The following is a 25,784-nucleotide window of genomic DNA, read 5'->3' on the forward strand; positions in this document are numbered from 1 at the left end:
CAAAATGAGTCATGACCGTATCTTGCACATTTCGATGAATTGTGCCTTAACCTCAGACGACAGAAACCACTTGATGGAAAGTCTATTTTCGTATATGCCTCCAGTGATTAACCGTGATTTCTGTGATCAGATCGATGATGTTATACTCATTATACTACTTGGTGGTTTAAATGATATATCAGAACGTTTAGAATTTGAGGCATGGATAATTATGATCAGACTATCTACCAAGTATTTCATTAAGATAAAGGATATTATATATTCGATTCAATAGAGAACTCACTCAGAATATAAGGAAAGAAATACTTGTACTGGATTGCAAAGCGATTAGGAAACTAACTATTTTTGTTGTGAGGATACATTTTCAAATGTTCTATCGTATATATCTCTATCTAGTTTAGTAATGATTTTAATTTATTTATTCGTTTGCTACTGGAAATAATTCAATAAGTAACGAATCCACTATTTTTGTGATTCTATGTATTTAAATGCATTTCTTTTTTGTCTTAAAATCTTCAGAAAATGGAGGAATAAAAGAATATCATCATCATCTCTCAGCCTAAGACATGTGTTGGCCAGAACATTGCTTACAACGATCATTTATTTGCTAAACAAACTTTCATGTTAACTTGATGAACAAAACAAATAAATCGTTAATTTTATAATCATCTCTTTAGAAAACAAAGCTAAACAAAATCAATTAATCTTTAAGTGTTCTGGAATTTTTGACAGCCTGACATTTTGGTCATCGTAGTTTTTGCAAATAGATGATGTCAAAAAGAAGCAAAACCCTATAAACTTAGTTGAAACTTTACAGCAATATCTCAGACACATTTGATCTATCATAGATGGAAGTAGATGCAAATATCTCCTCGGATGGGCTAAACTCACAATTATTAAAAACATTATTCCCAATATACTGGTGATATAGTATTTCTAACGTATGATTTATGTGGATTTTCATACAATGGAAATTTCGGTATTCATATATATATATATATATATATATATATATATATATATATATATATATATATATATATATATATATATATGATTTTAAACGCTTTGTAGACAAATTAAGTTAATATTCTTAATGTTCTCTAAGTACTAGACGTTATCAAAGGAACACAATTATACATGGATGGTTTGTTCCAGAAGTACACGGTCTCATCTACAACCATCCACTAAATCAAACCTTATTCATTATGGAAACATATATACATGTCGATAAACGTTATTCATTATGGAAATATATCTACATGTCAAAAACTAAAAACGTTATTGATTATGGAAATATATCTACATGGCGAAAAACGTTATTCATTATGGAAATATATCTACATGTCGAAAAACGTTATTCATTATGGACATATATGTACATGTCAAAAAACGTTATTCATTATGGAAATATATATACATGTCGAAAAACGTTATTCATTATGGAAATATATGTACATGTCGATGTCGAAAAACGGTATTCATTATGGAAATATATATACTTCTGTGGCTTTTCTAAAATGGTTTGTCATGAATTTCTTATACTGTTTATTTCCTGTGAAACGGGGCCTAAAATCAAGGACAACAACTGCAGGGATGTATCTTGTAGCCGGAAGACTGGATTAACTCCCTTAAATCATTCAGTCAATAACTTATATAAATATGCATGCAAACCAATAAGTGTTTTCCAGAACATATAATATTAATGTCGACTTTGCTGCCTTAAATCCAGTAATCATTAATTTGATAATTTATAATAATGTTGGCGGTGATCATGGTGATGATGATGACAACAATAAGTATGATACTTATAATGACCGCGCCGCCAATTTTTGGAGAAAAAATAAACTTGCAGAAGTTAAACCTCCACATCGGTACGTATGCACGCAAGGGTTGAGATAAATCACGCACAATAAACTCATTCCAGTCTATATCTGTGAAACAAATGTATTTACGAAACTGTTGTTGTAGGCATCACCATTGTGTTATTATTACCATTATTATTATCTAAATAAACGTATGTTTAACTCTCTTGGTCAAAGACTTTAAAGGGTCTGGGGATGGGATGGTTGTTCATTCTCAGACCGTCCTTTATCACAAGTTTGCTATCAATAATCCTCCACAATTACCGAGAGGAATGTAATGAAAATTGACAAAAAGTTCCATTGTGATGGCTGGCTGGCCCTTAATAAATATAGTGTCCCTATGACATTTCTTGTGCAGTTTTGTTCAAAATGAAAATGGCGTTGATTATACCAAGGAGAATAGTTAAAACAACGGCCATGGGTTTGACTAAAACACTTGTTATAATAATGCTGGTCCGCACTCGGTGATCTTGAAGGTTTAAGCCAAGACAAATATTCATTTCCTGAACCTATCATCTGTACATATAAAATCAAACATAAAAGAAAATAGTTTCCAGTTTTTAAAGAATATCTGAGATATTAACAATACTCAACATCTAAAAACAACTGATACAGGAAAGAAACGGATTTCTCAAGATCCATGCAAAATTATTTTCGGTTAGTAGATCGTGAATCGTTTCACAGGGTCTAATGTCCTTCTTTTTCTTCTCTATGCTATCATGTTTGATAGTTGTGATATCTTATTATGCAAGTCCGAAGCTGTGCTCTTTTACTTATCTTTAAAAACAAACATATTTACAATATATTTTAAAATATGAAAGAGGGTCTCTTCTATCCTTATTCTCTTCTTCTAGCGCCTTTGCCAAATTCGCCAGACCTTTACGATTCCCTTGGCATATTTATGAGAGCACATGAAGTCAGTTTGTTGCTGTTTTTAATCTTTACTCTTTTGTAATGTACCGTTACATGAGCATACCCTAGGGAAATTTGTAAAAGAAACTATCGACATAGTGTACCAGTAGACAGTATTAATTGATTTTTCAAGTCGCTGGCCGTCCCTGGTAATTAGTTGCGATCGGATTTAAAGGATCCGATTAATACGAGAAAATACACGACTACTAAGATGAATGTGAAAACAGCTTGCAATGTATCTCATGAAATACTGACTTAGGCCACATCAAATTAGTACAACACACACACACACACACACACACACACACACACACACATATGCACACACACACACACACACACACACACACACACACAGAATCCCTGAAGGAAATGTTCGGCGCCCTCGCAAAAAGTGCGTTCCTATCACAAAAAAAGAAATCCTTGGCTCCTTTACTTCTGAAAGTTTTATTTCACCACAAATATAAATTACTAAAATAGCATTAAACTGAAACAACTAAAACAATTCGCTTGCTCTCCCTGTATTCTTTCTTTGAAATTTTAAAGAACCGCGGCTGATGTGTAGTGTTTGTATAAAAAGAATGTGTACAAATAAACTCAGGATAGTAATTATTAAGCTGGATCCAGGCGTGACAGTTGACAAGGGCATCAACCCTGCCATGCTCGTCTGATCTTTGCTGACACCACTTGAGATGCCATATCAAATGACCTCATTGTAGCTTTGTTGTTTCGCAGAAAAGACTTAGAATGCAAATGTAACAGTGTGAAGCCGAGTTGGGATTGGACGTAGTGAAGACACTGAAAGCAATCTGGTGAATGAAATAATGTAATTGAACGAATTAATTAATCTGACAGCATACTCATGTACATGAAGTCCAACAATGGCTTAGGAAAATGATGCGCACCGAGTTCACCAAATGATACGACGAAATGATATCGTTCCAGACTGGAACCAATCAGAACATTTAACTTTAAACAAGAATCAATGTATGGGTCTTATAAACAAATTTGATTGATCACCATGGATCATCAATGTATATAATTTCTTCACAGATAAGAACAGTGTATGACGACCAAGTGTATCAAAGTACAGGATTTAAAAACAAATAGGAACAACGTATATTTAATCCTCAAGTATTGTGTATATATTATATGTGTGTGTGTGATTTGTGTGATTTGGATTTTAATGTATCTTTTAAAGTATTTTTAGTCATATCGCTACGATGTCTGCAGGGTGGTTGTTTATAGTGATGTATAGCACTGGGGCATCATGCCACAGACAAATAGCATCATATCCCAACCAGGCACATTATCCTGACACCAGGCTGACCAGGCCTAACACTAAGCTTTAATGCTGAGCGTCAAGCGAGGCAGCTGCCAGTACCATTTTTATAAGTGTTTGATATGACTCAGCCTGAGTTCAAATCCCCGACCTCCCGCATCCGAGGCGGACGCTCTAACCACTTAGGCCACCGGAGTGGTCGTCTAAGCATTCTTGAATTTTACTCAAATAGCGATATTAAATTATTGATTTCACCCATATAGTGATAGTGAACAATATTGATTCAAAAATGGAACATGCGTATCTCGAGACCTACAGTTAATGAGCACGTTTTTTTCCCCGGTTCCAAAGCTCTTGTCAAATAGTCAAGAAGCACCACGCATGACCCGCCCCTCCCAGTCTGCCGAAGTATCCCTCAAAAGCTTCCTTATTCCCTTTAAAAAAAAAACGTTGATTCCCAAGTTTTGTCAATCACTGCGAGTACACCAATTCCTTCCTTCTAGCCAATTCAAGATCGACAGCAGCGTACAGGTTGCACGAGATCTCACGAGTTCTACGATTTCCTGTCACAAAACCAGATCTACAGCTGAGGATTGCTCCCGTAAATTAAACAGATTCCTGATGAAACTCGTAGCATTTTTATAAGACCGCGAGAATTACCTCTATAAGTACCCCGATTGTGGTGAAAATCCACAGCCAGGGAACTCGAGGCGATCGGGTTTCTCACTGCATGCATTTTGCGCGCGCAGGAATGGATAAACCGATAACAGTATTTAAAAATAACCACTGCTAAAAAAATAAAACAAACTTAGGCAAACCTGTATGTGGCAATGGAACCCATTTTCGTTCATTTGTAATGCATTAAATATATGCAAATCCGTGACAGAAAGTCCTGGCTGGCTATCACCATTATTCTGATAGCACAACAAACAAGAATATTCATGCCAATATTGTTCTGAACATGCAATTTAGAAGTTGAAGACACGCCCCAAGCATTGCCGAAAAAGAACAACAAACTGTTTCTTTTATCTTTTAAACATATTACTGATTAAAGGCAGATGTGTTAAATACCACGTGGTATTGTGAGGACCCTACGTAGTGGCGACAAGCACCACCATTATGCATATCTCAGATGCCATAAGTCGTTTTCCTCAGCAATAAGAATAAGACGGCGGGTTGGGGTAGCTGAGAGCAGCAAAAAATGGATTTATCACCTAACCCGTGAATACTGTGTATAGTTATACTGTTTTTATTGTTTATAGTTGTTTACAAACCCCACCGAAACAAGAGTCATAAGACTAGTCAGATTACTAGTGGATTTTAAATATGTTTTTCATTCCTATTCAAACTAGAAGACCGGGTCATAACGTAAAAGCCGGATGTACATATGTACGCAAGTGTTGTTTTTTCTTCAATTATTCTTTCTTTTCTTTTTGGTTATATCTAAATCATTTTCCACGATATCTAAACGGATTGTACCTTGGGGAAAGTTTAATTGTAATATTTGGGAATCATCCGAGCCTTAACTTCCAACAGAATCGCATCTGCTTTTAATAACTGCACAAATTGTAACATACAATAAAAAAAATCGCGATATAAGATTTGATTGGCATTTCTAGTAACTTAGGAGATCGTTCCAACATGATTTAATTTTTCTGTTACATTTATAGATAACACCGCGAGGAATATTTCTAACCACTGTGGCATTAATAGCTGCTGCACATACTCCATAGGTCTGGGTTTAGTGACACACGTAAGAGTAACCTTACCAATTCTATGCTGACGTCATTAAATCTTCCGTCATTGTTCTGAATTAAATAAATATAAAACAAAATTATACAAGGGGTATTTGAAACATTCTCAATAATTTGTTCTAACCTTTTGGGTTTATTGGAACTTGTCAATAAGTGTAATGCAGACATACAGACAGGCAACATAATGTTATACAAACTGATATAAAGTATTTTCTACTATCACATAACAGATTTGTCCCCCATTTGTAAACAGCTGATCACAAAAACATATTGGGGTTGAAGTAACCACACTAGGACTTTCTAAATGTGGAGACCGCTCCGGTGCCTAGTGGTTAGAGCGTCCTCCTCGAATGCGGGAGGTCGTGGGTTTGATCCCCGGCCTAGACATACCAAATGCTTACAAAATTGGTACTAGCACCTGCCTCGCTTGGAGCTCAGTATTAAGAGGTTAGTGTTAGGACTGGTCGGCCTGGTGTCAGGATATGTGACTGGGTGGGACATCATGCTACATATTATATATTTATTTTACAGTTTCTTGCAGCGTTTTTCCATCAGTGAATGTTTCTCGATAATTTGCAAGAGTGTCAATATTTACTTGAATTATATGGTTCGGTTCTTTACGGTTCTCAGTATATTTTCTTGATTTGTGTGGTTCAGTTCTTGAAGGTTCTGAGTATATGATATTATTGATTGTATTGGCACTGAAAATTTAGTTGATTCCCAATGATGTTTTGTATTAGCCAAGACACTCTTTTTCTCTCCCTTTTAAGACTTAAACTTTTCATACACAACGGTAATTTCTTTCATTCACCGTTCACAATGAATTAATCGTTCAAAGGCTTCCACAAATTTCAAAGGGAAGGGTAAAACGGTTTAATAAAAACAACTTCTAAATGTCAAAATAGTGATTTCCGATAAAACTCTAAAATGTACGTAAGAATTTTCCAATAATGAGACCAAATATGCGTCACAGTTAGCTATTAACTGTTTCCGAGCGTTTTATGTTTAAACAATGTGATTGGACACAAGTTCACTAACCTATCAGGGTATTTTTAAAGAATATGTAAAATAGTGCGTCCTTTGTATGCCACGTGACGTAAATTTCTTCTTTGTCACCTGTATGTCCTTTTATTATCGTTTCCATTGTCATACCTTTGTTTCTCCCTTGTATGTGACCTGGGGGCGTAAGGACATGTAATCTATAAATTTTCTTCTGTTTGTGGCGATAGGTGACAGGTGATGGTAAAGACCTTGTCTACATGATGTATTCGCGCGAGAATGATAATCTCTGACGTATGTAGTCTTGAGCTGATTGGTTAAGAGGTGTTGCCCAGTGAAGCCACTTTTCCGTGAAATAAGTATATAAAGTCAAGTAGAGGTTCAGATACCAGTCAGCCGAAGAGTGACACTAGAATCGAAAAACAAACAATGGTAAGCCGCATTCTGTTGAACTTGCGCTGTAAATTTATTTTTACTTAACTGTTTAGCAATTTGTAACATTTAGTTGCATTTCAATGAGGTACCTTATTCAGTACTGTTTTAATGAAAACCAGATGTCATAAATACGACTATAGATTCTACAAATAATTATATGTATATCGATTAAAGAGAGCATCGGCTCAAAACTACAGAATATTAATTAGATACATCTTACGCTTTATAAAATATAATATCTATCATTTGAATCACATACTTTTTACGCTTTATAAAATATAATATCTATCATTTGAATCACATACTTTTTACGCTTTATAAAATATAATATCTATCATTTGAATCACATACTTTTTACTCTTTATAATATATAATTTCTATCATTTGAATCACATACTTTTTACGCTTTATAAAATATAATATCTATCATTTGAATCACATACTTTTTACGCTTTATAAAATATAATATCTATCATTTGAATCACATACTTTTAACGCTTTATAATATATAATTTCTATCATTTGAATCACATACTTTTTACGCTTTATAATATATAATTTCTATCATTTGAATCACATACTTTTAACGCTTTATAATATACAATTTCTATCATTTAAATCACATACTTTTTTACGCTTTTTGCCTTTTATAAGCTGTTCACCTATATGATCATTCTACTGTACTTGATATTACAGAAACTGATAATTTTCATCACCGTAATCGTTGCCGCAGTCGGCGTCGTTTCGAGTTGTAAGTTGCCTCCCTTCAACGACATGTTCAAATGGGATGATGGCTTCATCTGCAACAAAAAGCTTGCCAGTTATATGAATTGCTCCGATCCTTTCCTGGACCCCTATGTCCGTGAGAATTTCTGTGCTTATCCAGCGTGAGTAAATTGTGCCTTTCTCTTAGTTACTCGCTCTGCCTCTCCTTTCATTCATCCTTTATATTTCGCTCTGTTGCTAGGTTTCTCTGCATAACCCTTCTCAACATTCTCTGCATACAGTATTTATTTTTGGGTTATATTGTAGTAGATCATTTTCAGATTATTCTTTGCAATTTTCAGATTTAATAAGAAAAGAGTGTCTTAGTCCCCGTTCTATCGCCTTTCGTTTAAATTCAAGTGTAGACTTTTATTTTGTGCATGACTTATGATTGAAAGCATACTTAGATTCACAGTAAATAATATGAATACGAAATCAATGATTTGAAATGGTAGAAAATTGGTGTTTCTTTCTATGACTCAAGCATACGAAGTGTTTGTGGTAAATAACGCAATTCCACTTTAATGCTACACTTCACGGCAAGCAAAAATGAAGATCATTGGAAATTACTTAATTCAACATTTATGTTTGTTCATTTTTATCTTTTTATTTTGTTTTTGGAGACGGATGCCCTGTTATTTATGTATGCCTGTCCAAACTGATAATGACATTGATTTTTAGTGAAGGGAAGTGTATTCACCTGCTTTCAATGTAAGGAGTAAAGGTTTAGGGGAGTAATGACGACGTTAATTTCGTGAAATTCGAACATGTTGTAGATATTAGCACTAAAATCAGTCACTCTTTTTATCCAACATGCTTGGTCTAATGAAATGAAACACTAAATATACCAAACTAGCATGTCTTAACAACTATGAACCCGGGTCTATTTTGTTTTACCGTGTTTCCAAGGGCTTCGAAATAATAATAATAATAATAATAATAATAATAATAATAATAATAAAAGTTATTAATACCGCGCCACTTATTTGTGTGCACTTCGTTGTCTGTATTAGAAACAATTTGTTGATTGTTCTCTTTTTCGTCACAGGAGCCAGATCGGATACGTCTTGGAAAATTACCCCGCAGAGCGCGCTGATCTGAATAGCTTCGTGAAATACTACAAGGGTCTGGGCCACAATCCCAACTATGGGTAAGCGGTTTTAGCAGTAGTAGCAGCAGTAGCAATAGTCGTAGAATAGGAAGTAGCAGCAGTCGATGACTAAGTAGTAGCTGTAGCAATTGTCGTAGAATAAGTAGTAGAATCGGTAGTAGCAGTTGTCGTAGAATACGCAGGAGCAGTAGTAGAAAAAGTAGTAGTAGTCGTAAAATAAGTAGTAGCAGTAGCAGTATTCTTAGAATAAGTATTAGCACTAGTAGTAGTCGTAAAATTAGTATTAGTCGTAGAATAAGTAGTAGTTGTAGAATAAGTAGTAACACTAGCAATAGTCGTAAAATTAGTAATAGTAACAGTAGCAGTAGTCGTAGAATACGTAGTACACAGGCAGTAGTCGTAAAATAAGTATTAGTAGTGGTAGTCGTAAAATAAGTATTAGTAGTGGTAGTCGTAAAATAAGTAGTAGTATAATAAGTAGTAGTACTAGCAGTAGTTGTAAAACTAGTACTGTTAGAATAAGTAGTAGTACCAGCAGTAGTAATCGTAAAAAAGGTAGAAGCAGAATAAGTAGTAGTGGTATCAGTAATCGTAAAATAAGTAGTAGTAGTAGTAGTCGTAAAATAAGTAGTAGTAGTAGTAGTCGTAAAATAAGTAGTAGTTGTAGTCGTAAAATAAGTAGTAGTAGTAGTAGTCGTAAAATAAGTAGTATTAGTAATCGTAACATAAGTAGTAGTAGTAGTCGTAAAATAAGTAGTATTAGTAATCGTAACATAAGTAGTAGTAGTAGTCGTAAAATAAGTAGTAGTTGTAGTCGTAAAATAAGTAGTATTAGTAATCGTAACATAAGTAGTAGTAGTAGTCGTAAAATAAGTAGTAGTAGTAATCGTAACATAAGTAGTAGTTGTAGTCGTAAAATAAGTAGTATTAGTAATCGTAACATAAGTAGTATTAGTAATCGTAACATAAGTAGTAGTAGTAGTCGTAAAATAAGTAGTAGTAGTAGTCGTAAAATAAGTAGTATTAGTAATCGTAACATAAGTAGTAGTAGTAGTCGTAAAATAAGTAGTAGTAGTAATCGTAACATAAGTAGTAGTAGTAGTCGTAAAATAAGTAGTATTAGTAATCGTAACATAAGTAGTAGTAGTAGTCGTAAAATAAGTAGTAGTAGTAATCGTAACATAAGTAGTAGTAGTAGTCGTAAAATAAGTAGTATTAGTAATCGTAACATAAGTAGTAGTAGTAATCGTAAAATAAGTAGTAGTAGTAGTCGTAAAATAAGTAGTAGTATAATAAGTAGTAAGTACTAGCTGTAATAAATACTAGTAAAATGGGGGCGCTCACCAGTTATGATGTAGGTTTGAGAGAGTGATGTAGGTAAGGTGAAGTTGTTGCATTTAAAACATGCACAATAGAGAGAATGTTGGCATACATCTATGCTAGATTAATTTAATGTGGATGATATTTCTTTGGATATTTTATTTTGGGAAATTGTATATGATCTTAGCATACTGCTAACTAAAATGTCTGATCCCTTGCGCTAAAAAATCAGCCTGATTTAGTCTCAAGTACACTATTAACAGCAGCTATTAAAATTGGGAAAATTAATTTTGCCAGACTAGACAATACTATCTTCTGAAAGTGCAATGAATGAATTATCAAATATATACAACGTATAAAAAGGTTATCGGCTCTTTTTTATACAAATTACCTCTGAAGTTCAGGAAGTGAAAATGACCAAGTGGAGATCGCACTTTTTTGAAAGGTGCACATCTGGAGTAAGGCCAAGCTGTATACTCTATAACCCATATTATACCCATCAATCATACACCAAAATAAAGTGATTTAAAGGTTATTTGAATTATACCTAAGATATACAAGGTCTTTTTTAAATAGCCAGTATAACCAGTGAGGAAAGCCAGGGAAATTCTTTTTCTTTAAAATTCTAACCCTATGTAAAATACGAAACTGTAGATTGCCACTATAAGTAGTAGCACTAGCAGTAGTCGTAAAATAGGTACTGTTATAATAAGTAGTAGTACCAGCAGTAGTCGTAAAATAGGTACTGTTATAATAAGTAGTAGTACCAGCAGTAGTAGCAGTAGCATAATGAACAAAAGTAGTCATAACAGCAGTAGTAGTAGTTATTGTAGCCATATCAGTCGAAGAAACAAAAACAGTAGTACTATCATCAGCAGCAGTATTCCATCAATAGTATTTGTTGTGTTAATAGTAGCAGCAACAGTAACATCAACATCATCGGTAACAGTAGAAGTAGTAGCAGTAGTATCAGCAGCAGCAGCAGTAGTAGTGGTAGTATCAGTCTCAACAGCAATCTCAATAGTTTAGTAGGAGTATTACTCATAGCAAGAAAATAGTTATTATTATTATTATTATTATTATTATTATTAAGGCTTCGATCAGGCGCTAAATGGGAATGCAGAGGATTGTGTGACACCCCAGCAGAGAAGCTAGAGACAGTGTTCTACACCGAACCGAACGGACAGCAGCAAATATGCTGGGTAGTGCAACCTCAAGAAATTTACTTTAAACGATGCTCGTAAGTAAAGTATTTACATACTAACTTAACAGATTTGACATCATGCTTTACAAAAGTTTATAATTTTGTAAATTCCTGTTAAGAATGTTTGAGACGTACATGTGAAACTCAGGTGCGGTCCAGGGAAAGTATTCGTGTCTAAAAAGCTGGAATACAGAACAAAATAATGATAACATTTACCACGAAGTAACAAAATAATGATAACATTTACCACGAAGTGACGAGCTCTAATCCTTGATTGCGTTAGCTTTGGGATTTCCATTGACAAAAAGAGCATTTTACAAGTTTCTGCTGTTTTTCATGTTTTGTTTTGAATATATGTAGAGAAGAAGCACTTTAATGATTAATAGCAACAAAACACCTGGCTTATACCTACGTGAAATGTCATTGCTTTCATCATTCAGTTATGCTGTATTTGCTCTATTCAAACGTACTTAATAAGTATTTTTAATTTTTAGGTAGGAAACTGAAAGGTGCGACATATTAAAGCAATGTATTATGCACTAGTTTCAAATTGTCACAAATATCTTCACTTCTAGCTTGATAAATGTCATGGGAAAGCAAACAGATAGATAATTGTACATAATTTGTTATACGCTGTTGTAGCAAAAAAAAAATGGTTTATGTTCTTAGTTTACTTGTTATCTTGCACCAGTTTGCTGGTGAGAGTTTGTTGAATAGAAACGTGTTTATCAACATTAAGTAGAATATCAATAAAATATGTCTTCCCCTGTAGAACTGATATTTTGTTTACTATCATAATATGCTTTCTTTGTCAGATATCAGTCATGCAACATGTTCAACCAAATACCTGATGTACCTGATATCCACCATGTCTGTGTTCCTGAGACAATCTACAACATTGACGTTATCTTGTATTGCCCTTATGCTGTGGTGAAGCAGTGTGTTAAGACACGTCTTCAGGTGCCTCTGTCATGCGACTGCAAGAGGGTCGAGTGTCCCCTCAAGCCGCTGTCCGGAGGACCGTTATCGGGACCTATCTTCAACGGCAAAAAATAAATCAACAAAGGTTGTCTGTAGTTCAATATCTTAAATAAGTCAATTGTTTCAATACGTTTCAACAATATTATTTGTGTGCTTTAATGGTTTTCTCAAGATGCAGACGTTTATTGAATCAGCACACTTATTATTAAGTAAGAAGCCAATACAAGGGTAGAAAAAGAAGGTACTCAAAGATAAACAAGTGTATAAAGTTCTTCGTTTGTTGTGTTCGGTAATCTAGTTGTATGTCTTAGATAAGTCTTAGTACACAAGGGTATGATACAGCATTTCGAACAAGAATTGTACAGATATGTAAATAATGAGCATTCTTGTACATACATATATATATGTAAATATATTGATCATATTGTTGCATTACATTTTAAATATTGTTTTCAATTTTGCATTCCTAATCTGTGACGATTTCAGTTTTGCCTTTTGAATGTGCAATAATTTTCTCAGTGCCAATTAAAAAGAAATTCACATGCGTACGAATCTGCTGTGCCTTTGTTGTGCGTATTTCTCCACATTGTTCCCCTCTCTCTCTCTCTCTCTCTCTCTCTCTCTCTCTCTCTCTCTCTATATATATATATATATATATATATATATATATATATATATATATATATATATATATATATATATATAACGTGTCAGTGATCAGTGAATCATTGATTTTTAATGGTCGGAGAGAGGAAATTTTCCTTTCTGGTACATCTAAAATACTCAAATAAACGCCACCCTTTTCTGATTTCCCAACTCCGTTATCTGATTGAAAGTTTACTAAGTCCTTGGTATACACAAATACATTATTTTGTCACTTAAAATATCTTGGTCCAAAACTTATTAACTATTTAAAGTCTGATGTCATTTACATGTAGGATGCGAGATTTTGTTTAGTCATGTGACTCCGAATGCAAATAGCGAGATCAGATCAAATTTCAGTAGTGATGTACTTTCGTCTCGTGTGTCAGCGGATTAAAGACATGATGAATGCTGTGCTCGCAATTTTTTCTATTCCTGTCGATTTCATTCAGGTATATCTCAATGAAAAGTCGTTCAAGTTTGCTAGGCCGTCTAGTAAGCGGCAACCCTATGCCGACACCAAAATGGTGTCGGTGAATTCCAACTTTTCGATAGGCAGTGGACTCTGACCCTACACCCCAACATAAATGTCCAAATATCAACAATGGAATGGCAAGGGTCAGAGGAAACTCAGACTAACCTTATCTATTCAAAATATGAGTTAGCAAAAAATCGTAGCAAATAGATGACGGTTTCGTTACACTTGTTAAACACTGAGATTAAAGCAACACCAAGAGTCTTCAGACAATAATTTCATAACTTAATTCGAGAACGTCGTTGTCAAATAAAGGCGACAGAATAAAACAGTAATGCAAGGAGTCAATCACATCAATCACACATATTTTATTAGTTATGGGTAAAATAGCTGAAATAGAATTTGCCGAAATTTATCATAAGGACGAAAAAATCAGATACTCAAGAAGATTGCCTTTACATTCACCTTTGGCTTATAAGAAACCTATCTCAGAGTATTACGATTTTCATCTCTATTTGCGGTTGCACAATTTGGGATATGCTTGGACCTGTGGAAGACGTATTGGAAATATTTGGTCCAGATGGTTCAGACGAATAAGTGGTTCAGTAAGGTAAGGTTACATGTTACTCGTATAAGGGCTACGCCTTATGTGTCAAGATGATCCCCTTATGAGGGATTTTGAAAAGGAAAAACAAACAATTTGCTGTTTGTAGTTAGGGACTGAAATCAGGTCTAAATTAAAAAAGAGAAGATTTGAAACATTGGAAAGAAAAAGATATTATTTTAGCCATTTGTCGACAAAAATCATAACGTCATAACAGATGCGTAAACAATTTAGATGTTTTCTTTTTGGTGGATGACGTACTTGGATATTTCTCTTGATAATTGACAGGGTCATTGATGTATTTGTCAAGGATACCTGGGATGTCGGCTTGGTTGTGTTTGTGGTACAGAGCCCAGATAGCGTTTGGAAGATCTGGGTCTAAGGCCCGGTCCTTTTGTGTACATTTTCTCTGAGACATTTGGTGACAGCGGAGAGGGTTAATCGCATAAAGAAATGTCGTACTCAAACCAAAGAATTACTTCCGATATAAGTAGAATAATGGAATCATGAGAAAGTGTCCTCAAAAATCAGAAACCATGTTCAATAGGAGATGGTCGGTTTTGTTACACCCAGTGATCCAGTGGTATAGTGCCCACCAAAAGCTAGGAACATAGCGAGAGGAAGCCCCATCTCAAGGCTTAATAATCAAAGGAATAAATTAAATCAGTTTTTATTCTTCAGTGAACATATGCTGTTCTTATCGTTGTTAGCTGTGTAAATTCCAGCTATTTGAAGAGCAAGCATTTAATGTAAGGAATCTTTCAACCTCAGCCAATTTGAAATAAAAAGAATGAGTGTTAGTATAAAAAAAGTGAGAATGATATATTTATGTTCACGTTTTATAGCAAGCACAACGAACAAATGGGGAGATATTACATTTAACACTTACACGTACAGGAAGAAAAGTTTCAAAACCAAATGGAACAAAAGAGACAAACGTTTTATTTGCTAATAATTCCCAGATGAACATGAGATTGTGACTTAGTGAGATTGTTCAAGTGTTCTTCAAACCCATTAATTAAACTGAAAGCATAATTCATATATTAAATTATGACAGCAGTATCTTTATGCTATTTATTGACTATTCTACTATTGCTATTTATTGACTATTCTACTATTGTTTATATTAATGATATCTTTATGGGGATGTACTGAAATCATTATTAACATAAACGTTGACAGCAGAAAAGTATTTTTCAACTTAACTGCGGAAATTTCATGATGACACAGTCTCAACAAATATATATCTTGGTTTGTTTCTCAGTACAATCAGACCAGTCCAGAACAGCTTCAGTGATATATCCCTGTGCATGAAACCTAACTATATTTACATAGGCTTGGTATAAAATGCATATATTGATATGTTATCAAATGTACAAAAACACAGTGCAAGACAAGCCTCTCTCTGTATCACAGATAATATGATATTTGCCTACTTTGTAGAACTTACAATTTGTTGGGGCTCTTATGTCAATGAAAATCAGATAGACCCAGCTAAAAATATTTTTCAATTGTGGTCTTTTATGTCGTTGTTGTTATTTGTTTGATGTTTTTCGTTTTTGAATTACAGATCGAAAAACTAGATAAATTTTACAAAATTCAACTTGAACATTTCATATATCTATAACCTTAAAAGATATCGAACCAACCAGTTACAAACTTCAGATGGTACTCCTTTGGGGATTCAGGAAATTTCCTGACTTGTAATTATTTCCTCTTCAGTCACGTCACCAGTATATAGTTATCATCGTTTTAGTTTCTACTATCGTTGCAGTTCTGTATGTCGTTATACCGGAATTCCAACAGTACTCACGTATGTAGCTATTTGTTTAGGTACCGGTTTCTGTGTTCCGGAAGAAAAACTGCTTTATTCTCCGTACATTCTGTTGAATATTCTTTATGCTATTTATTGACTATTCTACTATTGCTATTTTTTGACTATTCTACTATTGTTTCTATTAATAGTATCTTTATGGGTATGTAATGAGATCATTATTAACATAAACGTTGACAGCAGAAAAGTATTCTTCAACTTAACTGCGGAAATTTCATGATGACACAGTCTCAACAAATATATATCTTGGTTTGTTTCCTTCACAAAAACAAATGCATACCTTGCAATCAAACAACATGTGAGCAAGTAAACTGGCGATTTTGTTCTCGCTGTTTTGATTCCTTTACAAACTTTCTCTCCATTTCTTTCAGTTCTGAAATAAAATCATGTACCTCTTAATTTACATATTTCTATCGTAGGTGTACCACAATGTTCATCCTTGAAAAGCCCTGATATTTTGTTTTTGACAAGTGGTATACTAAATGCGACTTTCGTCTTTAGTTGCTTTGTGTCACAGAATGGACGATTTGCTTGTATGTTATCGTAACACTTTGTCTTGACATGGATACGTAATGAATTGATGTCGGTCACCAGTAACTTCACCTTCTGCCAGAACTGACCTTTTAGTTTGTTATTGTAGAATTCGTTTATCAATCATTTGGATGATTTATCCTCTGTAAACTCACTGTAAATAGGTTACATTGGTTTCATTATTGTATCATTCACATTCCGAAGAACGAATTCCTGAAACATAAATAACCTTTTCGGTTAAGGATAGATCTTTATTTTAACTGTAAACATCGTAGTCTTTATACGAGCAGATTTTAACATTAGCTCCCTTAGAATTCTCCATTTGCTTTCCAAGTGAAACATTATTCGTCAATTTGCAACAATATTCAACACTAACGTTATCTTATCAACAGTTACAATATACAACATTAACTTTATCTTAGTAACAATATGCAACATTAACCTTATTTTCATAATATACAATATGAACGTTATCTTATTTATCCTTATTCTAAGCTGAAGCACTGCGTCATGGCTTGACTTAATGTGCCTGTGTCATGCTACTGCAAGTGAATGGAGTGTCTACGTCAAGACGTGCCTTCTGATATCTGTCATGTTACTGCAAGTGAATGGAGTGTCTACGTCAAGACGTGCCTTCTGATATCTGTCATGCTACTGCAAGTGAATGGAGTGTCTACGTCAAGACGTGCCTTCAGATACATGTCATGCTACTGCAAGTGAATGGAGTGTCTACGTCAAGACGTGCCTTCAGATACATGTCATGCTACTGCAAGTGAATGGAGTGTCTACGTCATGACGTGACTTCTGATATCTGTCATGCTACTGCAAGTGAATGGAGTGTCTACGTCATGACGTGACTTCTGATATCTGTCATGCTACTGTAAGTGAATGGAGTGTCTACGTCAAGACGTGCCTTCAGATACATGTCATGCTACTGCAAGTGAATGGAGTGCCTACGTCAAGATGGCTTCAAAGTCATGCCGTTCAAAACGTTCCCTGGCGGACCTAACTCTAGCTGACAATATTACATCTTGTAAAACAATGAAGATTTTTAGCCAAAAATATTTCCGTTATATAGACAAATGTCAAATGATGTTTTATATTAAACAGTTTAAAATCCGATTATCTGTAAACAATGTTTGCGATTTCGATGTCTTCCATTTGGAAGTTCAAGGAGGATGGTACTTCAATCTCATGAATGACTACACTGTAATGATACTTCTCTACAACGCTGTTTATATCATGTTTAAATGCTTTTCTCAGGGCACAACGCTTTATTGAAACAGTGCACTAAATATTTAGTGATAGGCTATGCACCAGTAAATCAAAGATGATACTTATAGGTAAATCAGTGCACGAATTTTTCGTTGTTATGATAGGCTATGTACGAAAGGTATGCTATTAGGTATGTCATATTACATAAGGATCACGTACAGTAGTTTCAGTGACGATTTGTACAGATATAAAAATATCGAGCACATGCATATATATATATATATATATATATATATATATATATATATATATATATATATATATATATATATATATATATGTGTGTGTGTGTGTGTGTGTGTGTGTGTGTGTGTATATATCGTGATCTTATTTTTTATATTATTTTAAGTTTTTATTATTAAATTGGGCCGATTGATATGGTTCCGTTTGAATGTATAATAATGTGCTAATAGCCAATAAAACAGATATTCTCATGCGTGCGAATCTGTTCCATTTTTGTTCGTATTTCTCCTCATAAATTCCCGTTCTCTCAGCGAACCGGTGGTTTTAAAAGGCTAGAGAGATAGAGCTAGAAAGAAAGGAGAACTTTCCGTTTTGTCCAGGACCTTTTCTGACTCCCTGGCTGGGTCATCTGATGGAAAGATTGTCATCCTCAATATAAATAAATACATTATTTTAATCACTTCAAATATAATACGGCAAAATGTTATCACTGCAAAAGGATCAGGTATGCATTTCCAGACATTTTCCAGGAATTTAACAATATGTAATTGGATGACAATAAGCTCGCATACTCCATCTTAGAATATTTAAATGGAGAAAAAAGGAAACCGTACTCTGCAAGAAAATAAGTAGCAATGTAACGTTCTAAGAAGATATTTTCATATCAGATTTTGACATTCCCGATTGACCTACGCTGAGGAAAGGAATCGCAAAGATTTCAGATGTACTAAAAATTGAGCGGACAAAATAATACATACAATATATGATCTGAAGCTAGTTGTATGCTTAAAACCTGTAATTTAGAGATTTATTCCCTACAAAAGCTATAGATTTGTATACGTTCCATACAAGTATTAGTTTAAGCGTATCTAACATTTGATGGTCTTGTTAAACGTATATCACACCGAGATTAAACCAATTAATGGACATACAAGTCTTCCAAACAATACTTGTACTTTTATAACTTGATTAGAGAGCAATGCTTTGAATCATTTTTCTGACAGGATACAATGTTAATGCAAGGTGCCAGATACAAGTACTTTATTCTTTCTGGGTTTGTCTAATTTATAGACTTACCAGTTTTAGCATTTGCTAAATGATGAATAAATTTGGATGTCATAGCGAAGTGACTTACGCGTATAAATGCGTCATTTAAATAAATGCTTCCCTTTTACGTACAGTCAATTAAATAGGCTTAGAGACGATGCTTACGTCGTACTCTATCATTATCAATCACAAATGACAGCCCAGGCAAGGAAGGTCTACAGAATCTGGATATTGCAAATTTCTTGTAGTTATCATGCAAATCCTCCAACTTAGTTCATATCCCCCTAAAGAGTAAATACGTGTGTGTGTGTGTTTGTGTTTGTGTGTGTTTGTGTGTGTGTGTGTGTGAGAGAGAGAGAGAGAGAGAGAGAGAGAGAGAGAGAAACAGACAGACAGACAGAGGAAAAAGGGCGCAAGGAACACAAAACTATTATCCATATCACAAAATTATTCCAGATTTTTTATGCAAAAAAACATTGTACACACTACAGCTCTTCACAAATTGCATCATATGGTTTGAATGAAAAAGTGAAATAAATAAAGGCAGTAATAATTAATCGCAAGTTTGAATCAATATACTGCAATGACTATAACATAACGGTTACAATGAGAAAAAACGTAACGATGTTCTAGCTGCCAGAACGTAATTAAACAAAGACGATTAGTCCTTATAACTGAAAAATAAATTATTATGAAAGTGTAATGATTCTATGGAAAGTTTACATTTGGCTGGCGCTACATGTGTATTGGTGTGATGTGTCATCTTTAGTGCAATCAATGTAGGGACTTGTTATTTGTTCTCGATTTAAAAAGAGACAAGTAACTACTTAGTGTATACCGAAACAAAAATACAAAACATAAAACATACGTATTCCGATATCGGAGTCTGGAGTTGACTATGACCGCATGAATAAGCTGAGACCAATTTAGCTGAGCGGAGAAAAAGGAGTGTCTTTATCGATACGGGTATTAAAGAATGTTGTTAGAGAATTGTTCCAACAATAAAAAAAAGATTTACACGAAAATTCCTTGAGCCGAAATTAGAAGGTCATTAGATAGTACTTATATAAAATGTCGGTAGGGAGATTACTTCCGCCAATGAAAACTTAGATTCTTTCCTAAAAATATGTAGATTTGGACCAGTGTTTGATGTTTGAATCTAGCGATCTATTTGTCGATTGGAATCAGAAAAGTCTGAGTGTCCATATGTGTAGGCTAGGTATAGTCTGTCTAGAGATGGCCGGTGGTATGAACATTGTATTCCAGGAGATCCCATTCTGAAGATATTGCGATCTAAATTAATTTTCGATCTATTGCAATCAGGGTTGCGCTCCAAAATTTGAAGTTTTAGTCGAAAATTTATCAAATGGCTTCTAAATATATGAAAGTTAAATAGGTCTGGTCGGATATTTAAAAGAAATATTGATACATTTCAATTCGCATTTGGAAAGTCGACCAATGTAATTTTTTTTAGTTGTATTTGTTTTTAATCTTTCCTCGGGGTATGATAGCTTAATGTTTCTCATGGCTTGCATTGAAAGTTGACTCCATACACAAAAATCCAAAGTTTAAAAACCTTAAACTGCCTCAAAAGTCGAGAGTGCCTATTCAGCAGAATGTCACTCAAATATCTTCTAAGAAACATTTTGAGATTACCATAATACTATGCAAATCGGTGTATCCTTTTTATACCACAGTTGAAGGAGTGACAGCCTCAAACAGGAGCAGTAGGATGATTCGCACAGAAGCAGAAGAAGTCGCTTTTAGAAATACCAGACATTTTATCCACATGCTATTTCAGAACTTGAGGTCAGGGATGCACTTGAGCACTAACTCAACCGCAGCAAGTAGCTACAACATTTTGGCAATGTGTATATTAACATGAAGCAGAAAGTTTGGATTTTCCATTTTGGATCCTAGCAGTGTTTTGTTTCGTTTTTGTTTGTTTGTTGTTTTCTTCTTTGTTTTGTTTGTATGTTTGGGTTTCTTTTTTCTTTCTTTTTTGGTGGAGAGGGGTTGATAATCAGGATTTTAATTTGGAAATCCTTCTATTTGCGTAATATACGCATATGTGTTTTCAGTGTATTATGTCTGGTTTAGAGCTTAATTACGTTTGTTTTGCTTCAGATTGCTATAGAGAGGACAGATCCAGAGCACGGAATAACACGGAAAATGAACTCCTTGGGAAACATTAGAAAAGCACGCATCGATCATTTTACGTGATAGTTACGTTGCGAGGTAACGTGCACTCGCGGTGCATTTAGAAATATAAGTGTTTTACAATAAACTCATGTCTCGCTCAACCAGACTGTCGCGAGGTTCATAAAAATCTTCGAAAAGGTCTGTTAATACATACCGTGTTCTTCTCCTAACGCCAAAGACAGGCTTACCCAAAAACTGGAAAAGCGATATGTTATCTTAGTTTGCTATGAGGATAAAATAACGTCAAGTTTCGCCTATATCTGTACATCTGTACATTTCTTGTGACTATTGGGACACACGTCTTCCATCGGTAATATAATTATTTCGTATTTGGGACTTTTCAATATTTTTTCGACTTAAATAATTGCAGAAAATATGTTTAAAATCAATTAGAGACAGGAAGTAATGTCTTTATAGTTGTGATTCTTTTAAGCTTTATGTAAAAGTGATCAATTTAGCATATGCCAGACTGTCGGATGAACAATACATCACAGAGCCACGCGAGAGTCTCGTTAAACGAGGCTACCTAAGTACTGGTGCATATTTTGCCATGTATTTTTCTTTACCATGTAAAATGCAATGCATGGCTTTCAGATTACACTTTCATATCTAAGTAGATAAGTTTTTAAAGTGGCTACAATATTGTTTTTTTCTTCTTCAAAATAATTCTAAATGACAACTTGCGAAGACTGGTTAACAGCATGAACAGTAGTGGACACTGTCCTTAACAGCTTGAACACTAGTGTACACTGTCCTTAACAGCTCATGCAATGTACATGACAATAAGTTTAATTCTTAAATGTAAAGCGTTTAAAAATACTGTGAAAAATAGCTCAACTAAACATTCAACAAAAGCAAGCAAACAAACAAAAAACACGAGGCTTGAGGCGGGCAATACTCCATTATCATCTGTACTGGGCCTATGTACCATGTGATGTCAATGACATGTAATGCTAGAGGTGACATTGCGGACTGCTAATGGAGTTTCAAAACATCTTTTGGAAATAGTCTGACACGTTATGTCATTTATATTTTGAAGACGTATTACCGGCATATGTCGGCCTAAGGAAATGAAAGTTTGATTTGCGTTATTTGGTTAAGTTCTAAAATTTACGAACTTTGGTCCTGTTAGAATCATTCAATGTGGGCGGTTATTCAGATTTTAGCAAAATATAAATTTGCGAGACCCAGGGAAAACTAACTGAATGTACGCTGAATTCAAGATTATATATGTTGATCATTGTAAGCTCCAGCTTTGCGCATCCAATATCATCTCGAAATCGAAACGTTTAGAAAGAAGTACGTCCGCAGAAGGAATTAACTGAAGCTGACTCAGCGAGGGTGAACTCTACACACCTTTTTTGTGACAAATGGGTCAAACATTTCTAAGTAGTTCTTTTCGGTCGCTTTATATGCTGACCATCTGGATGCAGTTGGTTTCGACATTTCCTTCTGCGCATATTACAAAAGTCCAAAGAGTACATAACTGATACAGTAAAAATGGTTCCATAATCATTATGAAATTAACATTATTTAAATACATGTGCTTAGTAATGCTCGCATACACAGATTATGAAGCATCGTAAGGACCAAATGACGCTATCACTATATTTTGTGTCTTTAATCATTTTTGCCTTGTGTCGCGAGCTAATCAACATTTCACACGGCACAAACTATTACCGTTCACTTATCACGTGTTAAGCGTTATAAAATTTGTCAAAATCAAACGATATATGATACTTTCGTTCTTATTCTATACCTTCTTATTCATATTTGATATTTGCTATACATACATGATAGTTACATTTGCTCATTTCTATTTGATATTTTTGTGACAGTGATAATTTTCATTTGTATTCAGTGTTATTCAGTCATATTCAGTAATTCATACTCGATAGTCCACATTCATATCCGATGTTTATCATTCGAGCAACTTAGTAAATTTCATTCATATTCGATAACTTACTTTATGGGTAATATGGTATCTCTTTTCTCGTATATAACGGGTGTGGGGTAATACAAATGAAATTGCCATTTGCATGATGTGGCTATAGTCTGCGTACATCCACAGGGCCAAGGTCAAGCAATAAATATACACATTCAAAAATAGAACAGTGAGCAAGCACACCATCTATCAGATATTCCTATCGCTACCTGGATAAAATACCAGGAAAGGCCGGTTGTGTTGGCTGCCGTGCTGTGCCCTGTCTGAATGACGTATTTAACCTAGGTCCTTTGCGAATACACGAACATGAAGGTTTTTTTTGTTTTTGTTTTTGTGGTGACTGACTTGAATGGTTTGCAAGATAAAACTATTACTGCAATAAATAAAGTGACATGTCAGTCCTAACTGAAAGCATTTATTTTACCAAAGGGTAAAAAGAGAGCAAGCTTTGTAGAAAAGCAATCAGGCATTTTTACCATAGACCGTGAATGCTCGAAGTATTCAAGGCCTCTGAACTTTGAGAAAACAAAAATTAGTCAACATTGCCTTTTCTCATCCTACTCTCTGCTAGCGTTGTTATTATTATTATTATTATTATTATTATTTTACATCGACAATAATTATTTTGTACAAGTCATTGAAGCTAGAACAGAAAAATTCAGTACAAAAAATTGGTCAGAGTGGGTTGTGCTCTATCTATGTTATTATATGACATTGGAATAGAAGCATTAAGCATTTAAAAAAATAATCAGATACTAAAATTAACAACCAATCCTAATAAATGACTTTAAAATGATCAAACATGCGGATGATTACAAAAACGTCATGATTTACATTCACACAGACCTGATGAAGGAGTAAAACTAATGTTAGTAGTCAAAAGAACTACAAATACATCCTGAAAATACAAAAATAATGTTACGAGGCAGCGGGAACTTCCCTGGTCAGCCTCCAAAAGAAAAAAAGAAAAAAACAACAACAGGTCAAATCATTGTGTATGTGGTCCGAATACGAGAGAATTCAAAATGTAGCTAACATAGTGACAAGGAAAATAAGACGAAATACGTAGCACATAATCGCCTGGTAATTTAGATATTTTAACCTCCTGTGTGTATTACAGATAGTCCAAGCATATATGTGTAATTGCATTTGGCACGAGCACAGCACTATACTCTTTAATGATCAACAACTCTTAGAAATAGAGAAACTAATAATACATTTTATCTACTTCGAGAGGGGGAGGTGTTACACCAAATAACACGCTATACAACCGAAACTAAAGAAGGAAAAAAGGAAGAGACAACGTACTGAACTTAAATTCAATCAACACACAATATAAATCAACAGTCAGTAAGTTCCACACACGCACATGTACACACATGCATGCTTACACACGCACGCACGCACACACACACACACACACACACATATATATATATATATATATATATATATATATATATATATATATATATATATATATATATATATATCGTAAAATCAAATTGCAACATGAAACACAAAAATGCGAGTAAGACTACAAGTCTGTATACATATTGTTTAGTAAAAAGGGTAAACATATAAATGAACATAAGAATAAGGAAAATATTACAATGTCCACTAGGCAGTAAACAACAAGACACAAAAACACGTCTAATACATCAATTCAAGAAAAGGAAATGCAAGAATAGAGATAGTTGACCTTACAAAACGTAAAAACAAACAAGTAAACACACACACACACACACATAATTTATTTAAACAGAACAGCTGGCATAAATGATAGACAGGTCAGTAAACTAAAAGAAGTGTGTGTGTGTGTAAAATGTATGAACCCAAGATCCAAATACACTATATAATAAACATAATACAAAAACAATGGATAATTATTTCACAATATTAATATGGTTATTATTAGTAGTAATTAAAATTACACATAAAATTAACATGTTCATGACGCATCTGGTTTTCTACTGGAAATTGCATGCCCACCGGAATGGTATGAACTTCTGACCTAGTGCTTTTGCATTGTCCTGTTTACGTTGAAGTTGTACCTGACCAGTAATTAATCACAAGTCAAACCAGTGTAGTAAATATATTGTTGACATAAAATGTGAATGTTCAGTTAGTACACCATTTCCTGAAACTACCACCATCAAAGGCGATAAATATCCAGTCAATGGTAGGCAGACGTGGATCAAGAAACCGCTCCTATTAATGACGCGGGATTTGCTTTTGGTACTTGAGTACGTCTTTCCATATTTATATGATTCGAACTTAATAAAACATTTCATTTATTTGATTTTGACATTAAAGTTAGTGTTGTTACGGCACCATTTCTCAACCAAGATAAATACTCACACGTATTGGCTCTTCATTTGTAATAGTCTGTACATGATAAAAATAAATAAATGTAAT

The 25,784-nt window shown here is 34.2% G+C and overlaps 1 protein-coding gene across 1 annotated transcript; it reads left to right on the forward strand.

Moving 5' to 3' along the window:
* Positions 1-7,197: 7,197 nt before the first annotated feature.
* Positions 7,198-13,180, forward strand: LOC149786889 (uncharacterized). Its single transcript, XM_089977411.1, has 5 exons — positions 7,198-7,244; positions 7,944-8,134; positions 9,061-9,162; positions 11,537-11,683; positions 12,463-13,180. The coding sequence occupies exons 1-5, from the start codon at positions 7,242-7,244 to the stop codon at positions 12,701-12,703; spliced, it is 684 nt and encodes a 227-aa protein (XP_089833537.1). The 5' UTR covers positions 7,198-7,241; the 3' UTR covers positions 12,704-13,180.
* The last annotated feature ends 12,604 nt before the right edge of the window (positions 13,181-25,784 follow it).

This window comes from Sinohyriopsis cumingii, chromosome 12 (assembly GCF_028554795.1).
Source record: "Sinohyriopsis cumingii isolate HCF-2022 chromosome 12, ASM2855479v2, whole genome shotgun sequence".
In the NCBI taxonomy this organism is placed as follows: domain Eukaryota; kingdom Metazoa; phylum Mollusca; class Bivalvia; order Unionida; family Unionidae; genus Sinohyriopsis; species Sinohyriopsis cumingii.